Source organism: Panthera onca, chromosome D4, assembly GCF_046562875.1.
Source record: "Panthera onca isolate mPanOnc1 chromosome D4, mPanOnc1 haplotype 2, whole genome shotgun sequence".
NCBI lineage: Eukaryota > Metazoa > Chordata > Mammalia > Carnivora > Felidae > Panthera > Panthera onca.
Window position 1 is genome coordinate 84801182 of NC_138351.1, and position 13932 is coordinate 84815113.

Here is a 13932-nt window from a genome sequence, read left to right on the forward strand (position 1 = left end):
ACCTGGGTAGCTCACGCTGAGCATGGAGCCTACTTGAGATTCTCTCCTTCACTCCCTCTGCCCCTCTCTCCTGCTCTTGTGTATGTGCACACACACTCTCTCTTTCTCTCTCTAAAATACAAAAAGTTTAAAGATGATGATGTCACTAGAGATTATTCTCAATTAATGAAGTGTTGAGGAGATGCCATAAGAGAGCCAAAGAGCTATTATTTTAAAAAGTTTAATTTAAGGCATCTGGCTGGCTTAGTGGGTAGAGCATGTAACTCAGTCTCAGGGTTGTGAGTTCAAGCCCCATGTTGGGTGTAGAGATTACTTTAAAAAAATTGAAAATGTTTAAGTAAATAAGTAGTTTAATTTTTTAAAAAGTCACTAAAGTTGGGAGCCTGGGTGGCTCAATTGGTTAAGCATCTGACTTTGACTCAGGTCATAATCTCACAGTTCGTGAGTTAGAGCCCCATGTTGGATTCTCTGCTATCAGTGGAGGGCCCACTTTGGATCCTCTGTCCCCTTCTCTCTCTGCCCTTCCCCTGCTCACGTTCTCTCTCAAAAATAAAAACTAAAACTTTTTTTAATAAGTTACTAAAGCAAACAAGAGATAATTGTATAGTTTTAAGTGTATTTCATAAATATGTTTTATGGCATTGTTCACTTTAATTAAGTTAGATTTTAATTAATCATAGTCAAGTAGGCTATACATTCTACTTTGTTTAAAATTCAGAGGTTATATAGTCAAATTCTCCTTCCACCTCTGATTTCTAGCCTTTATTTCCTCCCCAAAAGATTCTTCTTCTTTTTTTCTTTTTTAATGTTTATTTATTTATTTTGAGAGAGAGGGAGAAAGCACGTGCATGTGTGCAGTAGGGGCAGAGGGAGAGGAGAGAGAGGATCCCAAGCAGGCTCCATGCCGCCAGTGCAGAGCTGGATGCAGGGCTCAGTCTCATGAACTTGTGAGATCATGACCTGAGCCAGAATCAAGACTCGGATGCCTAACCAACTGAGCCGAGCCACCCAGGCACCCTTCCTCCCCAAAAGGTTCTTGATGTTCTCAGTCTTTTATGTTTTCTTCAAGAGGTCTATATGTAAACAAGCAAACTCTTACATATATTTTCCTAGGCACCCCATCCCTCCCTTTTCACAAATGGTGGTGTAGTGTGCACTGTTCTGTGTCATGTTTGTTTCACTTACCAGAATTTTGTGTAGACAATGCTATATTAATTCATGAAGAGTTTAATTTGAAACAAATTGAAACAATGTTGGGTTTAATATAATTTTCAAGAAAAACTTTTTGCATGCTTGTCCCCCTTGATTAGACATTTTGTTCCCTTCTTTTAAAGGGGAAATATTTCACTTTGATTTTTCCCTGTTTAACAGAGCTGTGTTGCTGCTTTCCTTGATGTTGTGATTGGGGGCCGCGCAGTGGAGACCCCTCCAATGTCCTCCGTTAATCTTCTGGAAGGATTGAGCAGAACTGTGGTTTATATAACCTACAGTCAGCTTATTACTCTGGTAATGGCTTTATTCTTTAATAGGATTTTCTCAAAAGTCATTTATCTAAGCATGGGCAGAGTCATAGATGAGTACATTGTGTGAGAAATATATATTGTATTTGAAAAATTGATCTCACTAGCTAATGTCCTTTTACTTTTGCCAGGTGAATTTTATGAAGAGTGTAATGTCTGGAGATCAACTAAGAGAAGATAGGATGGCTCTTGACAATTTATTGGCAAACCTGCCCCAGGCAAAGCCAGGAAAAAGTAGCAGTTTAGAAATGACTCCCTATAATACTCCTCAGCTGTCTCCAGCAACCACTCCAGCAAATAAGAAGAATCGATTGCCTATAGGTAAAGAGAATTTCTCATATTCAGGCTCTCCTTAATTTAGTATATATATATTTTTTTAGCTTTTGTTTCTGTTCAGTGTTTTGCAATATGGTTTTGAATAATTTGGGAAAGCCTTTCTCTTTATGTTTACTGATACTAATGCAATTTTTAAAAATTGCACCAATTAGTTATGGTTTATGAGTAAGTTCTAGCTTTATCTAGACCTACTTTTCATAATTAATTGAGATCATGCACCAACAGTATACTTTGATTATATTTTAGTAACTTTTCTTGGAAATCTGGATGTGCCATTTGTTATAAGTAGTCAGTATTTGGATTATGTAGCCCTGTCCTTTGTTCAAAGTTCTAAATAATAAAATAATAACTTAGTAGTTTCTGTCAGTAAAGTGGGAAATACACAGTTACTATTTCCCCAATATTGGTTTTTTTTTTGTTTTTTTTTTTTTAACATTTATTTATTTTTGAGACAGAGAGCATGAATGGGGGAGGGTCAGAGAGAGAGGGAGACACAGAATCCAAAACAGGCTCCAGGCTCTGAGCTGTCAGCACAGAGCCCAATGGCGGGGCTCGAACTCACAGACTGCGAGATCATGACCTGAGCTGAAGTCGGACGTTTAACCAACTGAGCCACCCAGGCGCCCCCCCAATATTGTTAATAATGTTTTATCAAGTGAGCTAAGATACCTGTATTTTATAAAATAAAGTTTCTTTTTATTTAGTCAAGCTTATTTAAAACAATTGGGTTTAATTAAGTTCTATTCACCTAGTAAACTTCTATTATCTATCTATAAACACACTCACACAAATTGATTCAGAATTACCATGTACCAGACTCTGGATGAGCACTTTATAGATGTAGTTTCATTTAATCATGCAAAAAGTCCCCACAAAAAGAGTAGGTATAATCACTATCCTGCGGGGTAGGGGTGGGGGCACTGTGTTGGACACTGGGAATGCAGAGAGCATTAGGATAGGCTGCTACTCTCTAGTTGCTGATAGTCTATTGGGGAGAATAAGAGGAGACCATTTCCCTTCATTATACTAAGTGTCTGATGGAGATAAGCATGCATGGAGGTTTATGGGGCACCCATGTTGTCCAAGCGGTGATAATGTCAGGAGATGATCCTAGAACAGGTGAAGCTAATACTTTCTCTTGAAGGATGAATGGGAGTGAGACAAAATAGCCAAGACAGGGAGGAAAAGAGTGTTTAGGCCAAGAGAGCAGTATTTTAGTGCCATTTTTTTAATGAAAATGAGGAGGAGCTCAGCAAGTTAGTGAACATGAATAGGTACTTTATTTTATACATTTTACAGAATGGGATTTCATTTTTAAACTTCCATGAGCTGATTTGTTATGAACTGTTGATTTCTTTTTAATTTTTTTAAATGTTTATTTTTGAGAGAGAGAGACAGATTGCAAGCAGGGTAGGGGCAGAGAGAGGGAGACACAGAATCTGAGGCAGGCTCCAGGCTCTGAGCTGTCAGCACAGAGCTCAGTGTGGGACTTGAACTCATGAACGGTGATCACTACCTGAGCTGAAGTTGGACGCTTAACCGACTGAGCCACCCAGGCGCCCCAAGAATTGTCAGTTTCTTAAAATTAATCCATCTTACATTTAATAGAATAATATCAACAAGAATATGATATCATATTCTTCAAGTCTTTGGCTTTCATCATCCTGAAATGTCAGTTTTCAGAATTAAAAATAGAAAAAAGATGAATTTTGACACTGGGTGATTTTTTTTTTGACACTTGGGGATTTTTAATATTATAGCCTATTTGCACTTTTTTAACAAGAAATGAATGATTTTTGGTAAATCAGAGATTTTTTTCCTCCATTATTCACTCCTGCACATGAGTTCTTTCATTTCTTGTCATCTAGAAGTGTCATTAAATATGGGTATAACGGAAAGTAAATATTCAGATGTTTGCCCCATATACTTTGTATAGTCGTATGACCTGGTCACTGAATTTATTTCATATTTTTTAAAAATGTGCCCATTATTCAGAGGGTTGATTTTCTTTCTGTTTAATGCTTTTGCAACCCAGGACAACAGTTAGCAGCCATCACTCTCTGGGATTCCTCAGCCACTAATCTAACTGCTCATATTACTCTAGTAACCCCATTTTGTGCGTAATAGGCTGTTCTTCCTGTTCTTATATAACTTTCATTTAAGAAATAGTTTATGAAACTGTGCTCTGTGTGGATGTTGCTTTTGCTTTATGTAAATTGCTATATGGATTTTTGTTACTTGCATTTTTATAAATTATAAAGTTTGTTGCTTAAGATTCATAAGTTGTTCATGAAGTTGAATTTAATTTCACAGTTCGTTAGAAAACAGTGAGTGAGGGTCAGCAAATAAAGGTGGGAGTGAACCTGGGTTACACTTTGGGAAATTGACGTGTGCTCTGAATTTTGAAAGTAAGAGTGATTAATGAACACATCTACAGCATTGTGTAGAGAGGATTCTTTATAATTCTGTCTTCAAGTAGGTCAACTTTCATTCAAAGTGAGGTTGAAAGACTTGTTGCTACAGAGCGTTTTTGCTTTATGTCTGTACTTTTGATTATTTTGCACTGAAATAGAATTTCTGTTTAGTATTCTAGTTGTACCAAATTTTATTGCCCTCTGAAAGAAAATTGAATTTATCACAGGAGACTTAAACTTGTAGAGAAATTGTCAAACTAAGTCTTTCGGTGTCTAAAAGTTCTTGTAAGATGTGTGGGATGGATTATTTGTTGTATTTTTTTTTTTAAGTTTATTTATTTTGAGAGAGAGAGAGAGAAGAGTGTGTGCAAGCAGGGGAGGGGCAGAGAGAGAGAGAGACAGACAGAGAATCCCAAGCAGGCTCTGCCCTGCCAGTGTGGAACCCTACCTACGGCTTGAACCCACGAACCTGAGAGATCATCACCTGAGCCAAAAACGAGTCAGATGCCCAACCAACTCAGCCACCCAGGCGCCCTGACAGATTATTTTAGAAAAAAGTATTACTTGTGTACTTATAGGTAGGAGGAAGAAAAATCCCAAAATAATTAGATTTTTTACTAATTTAGAATGTTTCCATAAAGCAGAGGAGAAACTTCTACTCAAACATAGGGAAATCTTTTTTTCTGCATCTTTGAAAAGAAGTTAATACTTTTCAGGAAAATCAATGTGTTTTCAAAAACTGATTCTGATTTTGTCAACGATTGTCTAATTAGTGTACGTTATATGGCTAGCAGATTTCTATATGAAATTTTCTTTTTGATGTTTATTCATTTTTGAGAGAGAGAGCGAGAGTGAGAGTGAGCACGGGGGAGGGGCAGAGAGAGAGACACACACACAGAATCTGAACCAGGCTCCAGGCTCCCAGCTGTCAGCATAGAGCCCAGTGTGGGCCTAGAACTCATGTATCATGAGGTCATGACCTGAGCCGAAGTCAGACGCTTAACCGACTGAGCCACTCAGGCGCCCCTCTATATGAAATTTTCAAATGATTGTAAGTTCAGTTATTAGTATGGGAGACCTGTGGCAGTTCAGTCATTTTCCAGGAGAAAGAGTTGAAGGTACACTGATAAGAAATAAGGTAATGCTTTTTTTTGTCACCCCAAGTCTTCAGTTGAGAGATGTGTTTGCTGTTTTGCAGGTGCGCTCATCTGTGTGTCACTTCCTGGTAGGTGCACACAGATCAATGTTTCTATCAGTTTTGTTTTAAATCTTTTTTTTTCTAATTTTTTTTAATGTTTATTTATTTTTTGAGACAGAGACAGAGCATGAACAGGGGAGGGTCAGAGAGAGAGGGAGACACAGAATCCGAAGCAGGCTCCAGGCTCTGAACTGTCAGCACAGAGCCTGACGCGGGGCTCGAACTCACAGACGGTGAGATCATGACCTGAGCTGAAGTCGGACACTTAACCGACTGAGCCACCCAGGCGCCCCTGTTTCTATCAGTTTTGAAGGAGGATCTGTGTTAGTTATCAGCAGAGAACTGGGAAGGTGGAGGGTTTTGTTTTAATTCATATTCTCACCACCCTTTTTTTGTGCATATGCAAAAGTCCTACATTAATAGAAAATATATTTTTGTGTTTAGTGTACCATTTTCTTTGTTTTGTCTTGTTCTCTAAATTATTGTATTTGAAAATCTTTTTATTAGCAACTCGGAGTAGAAGCCGCACCAATGTGCTAATGGACTTACATATGGACCATGAAGGGTCATCTCAAGAAACCATCCAGGAAGTGCAGCCTGAAGAGGTGTTGGTCATTTCCTTAGGGACAGGTCCCCAGCTCACTCCAGGGATGATGTCGGAAAATGAGGTATGAACGTATTGTTACATTTAACTTATAGCCATCAGTGTTAAGAAACTTACTTCTTTTTTCTAATTAATGGTCTCTTATGTATAAGTCAGTATGTGTTTAATGAATGCATTAAATGCCAAATTCCCTATGAACGTTTCAGGGGCCTTTCACATTAACATATCAATAGCACTGTCATTGGTGATTAGGTCCACACCAGGAGGAATTTTCCTAATAGTATAGAAGAGATAGGAAGCTGGGAAATTGTGGTATGGACATTGACCTGTAGGAAATTTTTTTTCTTTTCTTTTTAATGATAAACTAGTGGTATTGCTGCTTTAAAGAGCCAGACATTCTTTAGAAATATTTTCTGTTCTTTGGTTGGTTAGGAAGAAATGGAAGAGATAACTGAAAAGAAAACTAAGAAAGTAAAATATTTTGAAGAAGTGGACTTGGGGTGTGGGCATCACTTTTAAGATATTTGTAAACAGAAGAGCTTGGGACAGAGGCAAAAGGAAAGAAGAAATATAAAAGAAGCATCATTTTATATTCAACAGTGACTGCTTATTAGTCAAGAAAAATTCCTGGCCTGGGACAAAGGGACCAGTTATAGTGGTTGATAAAGTGACGATGGTGGTTGGTAAGGCGGTTTTTGGAACTGTGGCATGACCCATACGAAAGAATTCTGTCAAACTCCAGAACTCTGTCCACACACACACACACACACACACACACACACACACACACACACACAAATGAGCTGGCAAAAACTGTCAGAATCAACTTTTTAGGAACTCCAGAATGTAATAAAAGCCTTACCAGAACCAGGGGAATGCTGAATGAGGAAAAACAACCACTGAATTTCAGCCAGGGAACTCTGTGGCACTCTGCCTTCCCTGTTAGCCTTCCCCCAGCTCACAGTTCTGGCAGCCTCGCGGACAGCAGCCTGTATCCCCTTGCAGGGCAGTCTCTCCACTGTGGTAGGAGGAGCCTTTTGTTTGCCGTTAATCAAATCGCTCTTTAGACCTTTGGATAGATTTTTCCTGAAGATTCTTTACACATTGCTCACTAGGAGTTTAAAGATCCAAGTTATCTTAAAAATACAAAATGTGAAAGTTTTATGTCCACGTTTAATTTCCAGCAAGTAGGAAAAAAATTCTATTTTTAAATGACTTTAAAAGCATCACCTGAGTAAACGTATAGAGTCGTTAAAAACCCTTTAATTTACTCATTTAAATGCAGGGCCAAAAGCACCTAGAGCGGTTGTTTGTTTTTCCTTTTCATGGGAGGATACTATTCTTCCTTCATGTTTTACCAGTAGCCTAGGAGCATGGTGGCTGTGATTTTGAGTTCCGGGTGTGCTTAAAACATGCTGACTTCCAGCAAAGCCCTCAATTCTTCATTCAGTTGAAGATACACATATAAAGCTGAGTTACGAGGCTTGTGGGGATTGAAAAGTAATTATGTTATTTGGGAGTCATCTAACAAATAGAAAACATTTTTAAAAGGCCATCAGCTCTAAGCTAGAGATGGCTCTGAAAACACTGTAGCTTCTGGTATGGACTTTTGTGGCTGTGTATATGGTGATCAAGGCAAGGTTCAAACTAGACTGATTGAATTCTGATGCCTACAGAAAACAGGATGTTCCTATGTTTTCTTTCTGTTGAATTAGTTTATTAACTTTTGAAAAAATGTACTGCAAATTTAATGTCATTTTACCGTGCAAAATGATTTCTGTGCATTTTTTTATTTAACCCTCAACAACTCCATGGCATGCATACTGTTACTATTGCTGTTTTAGAAATCAAGAAACTGAGGTTTAGGGTAAATAAATTTACCCAAGATTACATAGTTGGTATATGGCAGAACCAGACAGACCCCACTGCTGATTCCGAAGCCTTTTGATTTTTATGATCCTACCCACCAGTCACTGATACCTGATTGTTCAATCTCTGACACTGGGTGATGGAAAGGCATAGGTTCAGGTTTTTTTTAACTGATAAACTTTTATTCTAGGGGTACTTAAAAGCTTGATCAGAATCTCGTAATATGCATTTGTTGCGGTCTGTTTTCATATCAGTAATCTGTCTTTCAGTTGTGATAAACCAAAGGCATTTTATTTTTCAGGTCCTAAACATGCAACTTTCGGATGGAGGACAAGGAGATGTCCCTGTCGATGAAAACAAACTCCACGGTAAACCTGATAAAACCTTGCGCTTTTCCCTCTGCAGTGATAATCTGGAAGGAATATCTGAAGGTGAAGGGTTACTTCATTCAAAGAGTTGTGTGATTCAAGTAATACTTTGTTTTGCGATCTTTAAAGGAGCCTTATAAATTATAATTATACCATCTGTTTCTCTCCCTGGGGAGAGTAATGAAGTTTTCTTCTAATGATCTTGAACAGTTGGCTATAAAGATTGTTTCTAGAATAAATTAAGATTTTAAGAAAAAAATTTAAAAAAGAAAAAGATTGCAAGAGACCTTTGATCGTATACAATGGAGAAGATATGTCTTTATTGAGGCTTGAATAATACCAAGTTTCTGTAGTATTGATATATACCAATGCTTATAGAGCTCCTTTAGAGGATAATGCATGTCTAAGTGGGAAATAAATGGACTCACTAGTATTTCAGGATGTTGTGTATACTTTTAATGTTCTGTATTTCTTTATTCACACACTCATACCTTGATAAAGCAGGAAGATAGAATGGAAGTAGGAATAAAATAGAAAGTTGAAAGCTAAGATTGAGAATTCATCATTTCATGGACAAGGACAAACTTTTTTAATGAAAAAAGCCCAAGTTTACTATCATTTCAAACATAAAATAATAACTTCTTTTTCTCTAACTTTTCAGAATAGGTAGTATATAGTCATTCTAGAAAATGCAGAACATAAATGGAATCATCTGTAATTTTACCATTCTATTAGTAACAGCAATTTGGTTTATTTATAGCCAAATTAGGTTTATGTTTTTTTGTAACCATTTTTTGTCTAACAGTATAGCAGTGATATTTCTCTTTGTAATTTAACATTCTTAAATAGCCTAGGTTTTTAATTTTTTTTCTTTAACTTCAAATTGGCATAATTTACTTAAACGTTCTTCTGTGGTTAAACATATAGGTTGCTTCCACTTTTCAAGAATTATAAAAAGCCCTTCAACAAGCAACCTTACATGAATTTTTGAATTGTTTTCTTAGGATAAATTCTTAGAAGCACAATTGCTGGCTTAAAGGGCATTTATATTTTTAAGGTACAAATGCAGTATTAAAAACACCTTAATAAAAACAAACAAATGAAAGCATCTTAATCTGTTGTCTGTTATCAAGGCATGAAAAGTTGCATGGTGGCTCACGAGTATTAAAAAGCTCACTCACAGTTGAAACATTTCTCTAGGTCCTTCAAATCGCTCCAATTCGGTATCTTCTCTAGACCTGGAAGGAGAGTCTGTATCAGAACTTGGAGCAGGACCTTCTGGGAGCAATGGAGTCGAAGCTCTACAGCTATTGGAGCATGAGCAAGGTAAAGTTAAGTTGAACACAGTTGCTCAAGTAGCAGAGAATTTACCTGGTTGCGAGATAAACTGTGTTTCCATGTAGGCTAGCTGTGTTCAGTAAAAGAATAAATTTAAGCTGATTATATAATGACCGTTAAACCTGCATTTATACATGGTTCTTTGAGTTCCTAAAAATGTTTGGATGGTAAATGAATTTTTTAGGCTTAAATTACATAGAATAATTAAAATGAATTGCTTGAATTCTATAATATTTGGCATTTTAGTTCTGTAGTACTGACATTTTAAAGGATATGAAGATAAATACTTAGGGCTTAAGGAACTTAAGATAGGGAGAGGATGGTACACAAATAATTAACAGTATCATAAAAGTGCTTTAGCAGTTCTGAATTAGAGATACATGTGGCTTAAAGTGTAGGGAAAAGCTTAGTGGGAAAAAATGCTAGCCTTAAAGTCTGGCTGGCATTGTGTTGGCAGAAACGAAAGACAGGGCATTCTAGGTGAAGGAATAGAGTAGTATAAGCAAGTCGTAGAGGTGGGAAACCATAGTACTTACTCAGGAACTAGCAGGTAGGGGAATAATGCGGGGTAAGGACTGAGAAGTAGATGGATCCCTTTTGTGCTCTAGGAAGATTAGTTTGAAAAAGTTGTTTGGATTTGTCCATTTAAAGATCATGGGGAGCCTGGGTGGCTCAGTCAGTTAAGCATCCGATTCTTGATTTAGGCTCAGGTCATGATCTCACAGTTCGTGGGATCGAGCCCCACCTGGGGCTCTGCACTGGCATTGTGGAGCCTGTTTGGGATTCTCTCTCTCCCCCTTTGTCTCTGTCCCTGCCCTGTTCATTCTTTCTTTCTCTCTCTCTCTCTAATAAGAAATAAATAAACTTAAAAAAAAGATCACTGATGGCCTTCAAGGGAGTGTTGACGGCAGATGCAGATCAACTGGGTCTGAGGCAATGATTCTGAGACCTGGGTGAGCATAAAAATTACCTGGGAAATAAAAAAAAAAAAAGGCCATTTCCCATATCTCATTTCCAGAAATCCTGGTGCAGTCCATTTTTAGAAAGGAAAAGAGCGTTGCTAGTTGGGATATGTGTGGCTTGAATAAATGTAATGTTAAATTTTACTGAATTAGTTTGTCCTTGTGTCAATTAGGTTTAAATTTTCTGCAAATAAGAGAGAAACCTAGGGGCGCCTGGGTGGCTCAGTCGGTTAAGCGTTTGACTTCGGCTCAGGTCATGATCTCACAGTTTGTGGGTTCGAGCCCCGCGTCGGGCTCTGTGCTGATAGCTCAGAGCCTGGAGCCTGCTTCACATTCTGTGTCTCCCTGTCTCTCTGCCCCTTCCCTGCTCATGCTGTGTCTCTCTCTGTCTCAAAAATAAATAAACATTAAAAAAAAAAATTAAAAAAAAAAAGAGAGAAACCTAAAATAGTAGCTTAAGACAGAAGTTGAAAGAATATCACCTTTTTTTTTTTTTTTTTTAAGTTTATTTATTTTGAGACAGAGCATGAACAGGAGAGGGGCAGAGAGAGAGAGAGGAAGAGAGAGAATCCCAAGCAGGCTTCGCACTGCCAGTGTAGATCCCAATGTGGGGCTCAAACCCACAAACCAGGAGATCATGACCTGAGCCGAAAGCAAGAGTCGACGCTTAATCGACTGAGCCCCAGGCGCCCCCAAGAATATCACTTTTTTAACAAGCCCTCTAGGTGATTGATCTTGTAAGTGGTTGGTGGTCTACATTTTGTGAACACTAGGTTAAGAAGTAAATTGAGGCAAATTATAGACTGCTTGTCATTAGTCAAGGGAAGAGAGAAAACTAGTATCAGGTGGATGTATTCAAGTCAAACAAAAGTTTTTTTTTTTTTAGTATGGGTTTATCAGTTGATTATCGCCAGAGTAATGCTACATACCAAACCACCTCAAAACTTAGTGACTTTACAACAATAAACATTTATTTGTGCTCTCAAGTCTGTGGGTCAGCTGGGAGGTTCTGATTTGGGCTGGGCAAACTCATGTATCTATAGTCACCAGTAGGGAGCTCTGCTAATCTTAGCTGGGGGACAGTTGGCCCGTGAGGAGCTGCTCTAGGATGACCTTTGCTGTGTTTTGTGTGGTCCCTCATCCTCCAGCAGATTAACTTAAGCTTATTCTCATGGGAGAAGCAAGGGTGAAAAGAGAGCAGAAGTTTACAAGGACTTTTAAGGCCTAGCCTTGAAACTGGTACACTTCCTCCTTACTCTTTTGGCCAAAGCAAGTAACAAGGCCTTTGCAAAGACAAAGAGGGGAATGTTTCCCGTTTTTTTTTTGTTTGTTTGTTTTTGTTTTTGTTTTTTATCAAAGTCACACTGCAGAAATTACCCCAGTTAATCTACCAGAAGTGGGGGTACATATTGCTGAAAGTTCAGAAGGTGAAAGAGTACATTTATAGGGCAATGATGCAGTGTTTTGGTACTGCATGCTCTGTGTTAATGATAAAATATGTATCTTTAAAGTTGATTTAAAAAATTATAGCTGTGCTACCATTTTTAAAGTGCTTAATTTTGTTTTTGATAGCTACAACACAAGATAATCTTGATGATAAGCTAAGAAAGTTTGAAATACGTGACATGATGGGACTGACAGATGATAGAGATATATCAGAAACAGTGAGTGAGACGTGGAGTACAGATGTCTTAGGAAGTGATTTCGACCCTAACATTGATGAAGATCGCTTACAAGAAATTGCAGGTAACTGCTGTTAAATTTCTCTGGAAGATTGGTATTTAGTTATTCATATCCACCTGCCCTTCATGGGTGGGAACTTCAGCCTCTGACAGACATGGTGTGTGTGTTCGCACTAACTGGGGAACTGAGAAAAGTGTATGTAACCAGGCACTTGTGTATTTTTTTTCTTTGCCTAAATGTAGGTAGTGTTTTCCCTGCCTGCACTTAACTCCCCCTCCCCCACCAAAAAAGAAACTAATCTTCTGAATTAGCTTCTTGTTTTCAGGACATAGTACATATTCTTAGGATATTCTTTTGAAACTAAGCACATTACGTGAAGATGGAAATTCTTAACAGATTATAGCCCTAAAACTTTCAGAATAATATAATATTGAGATTCTCCAAAAATTGAATTTAATGTGGCACCTGACTGGCTCATTCAGTAAAACATGTGACTCGTGATATCAAGTTCATGAGTTCAAGTCATAGAGCTTACTTAAAAAAAAAAAAAAAAAAATTCCCGGAAGGATTAATTCAGTTCCAAAGAGTAACTACTTTTTTCTTTTTTTTAGTACCAAGTTTATTGAGGTACAACGTCCATAATTTAAAATTCACCCTTTTTAGGATACCGTTTTGTGAGCTCTGAAAGGTTTCATACAGTCTCATAAGCACCATCTTCGTTTTCTCTTTAAATCATGGAACCTCTCAGGCAGATACAAGAGAGAATAAGGAACTCTGTGCACATCACTCGTTTTCAACTATTACACAGACACAGGTGGCTGGTTTTGTTTCATCTCTTCTCTCACCCACTACCCTTTTATCCTCTCCCCAACCCAACCCAGTTCTGTGTAGGCAAGTTCCAGACATTATTTTATTTGTAATTATTTCACGATGTATCTTTAAAAATGTAACTTTTACCAGTAACCGTTTGCCAGAAGTTTTTTCAGGCACTGAAGTAGCATTGTTCTTTTATTAGGCGTAATCAGAAGTAGTGGAGCATTCTGAACTTGAGTATTTTTAACACAGGTGTATTATAATGTTCAGTCCTTTCTATTGGTATTTTTCAGTGGTGTAAATAGACTTGTTAATTGGTTCTGCATTACTTTGCTTCTGGTGCCAAAGTAGTATTTTTTCTGGCAATAAGCTCTCTTTGAGCAATGAGCTATATTTGCAGTGGAGTGAGCGTTCCAGAAGATGTGTATTTTCCTGCAAATATATTTTATTGCTCTGAATATGTGGCTGATGTGCCAGAAGAAAACGTATCTGGCCAGTATACCTTTCTGTGGTTAAGTGTCTCTGTTTGAGAGGTTTTAATCCCTGTTAGGACTGTACATTTTAGATACTTAGGGACACATGTAAAAATTTGCTAAAAAACCAAGATGAAAGCTAGCTGAAATGATCTAATGTGTGTTTTCTCTATGAAGAGTCCAAGGTGAACAGGAGGAAACTGAGGAAAAGGAGCATGTGCCTTTGTGACCAAAGTGGGAAATTTGTGATTTTAGTGGTGTTATTGATTGAAATCACACTTACCTTGGCTTCCTTCTTGTGGGTAGAGTAGAGATTATGTGTTGTTTTAGCGTTTGGTCCTTCTCCATGATCAC

General features: G+C 37.8%; 1 protein-coding gene across 6 annotated transcripts in view; it reads left to right on the top strand.

The window, feature by feature from the left end:
• GAPVD1 (GTPase activating protein and VPS9 domains 1) overlaps positions 1–13932 on the top strand; it is a 71407-nt gene that overhangs the window by 31155 nt on the left and 26320 nt on the right. For 4 of the 6 annotated variants that reach the window (XM_060608673.3, XM_060608666.3, XM_060608668.3 and 1 more), the window contains exons 5-10: positions 1372–1506; positions 1652–1841; positions 5976–6136; positions 8243–8372; positions 9510–9635; positions 12182–12355. In XM_060608673.3, the coding sequence (XP_060464656.1) occupies positions 1372–1506; positions 1652–1841; positions 5976–6136; positions 8243–8372; positions 9510–9635; positions 12182–12355 (916 nt within the window). The remainder of the gene's footprint in view (positions 1–1371; positions 1507–1651; positions 1842–5975; positions 6137–8242; positions 8373–9509; positions 9636–12181; positions 12356–13932) is intronic. The other 2 variants (XM_060608667.3, XM_060608671.3) reach the window with 1 other exon arrangement.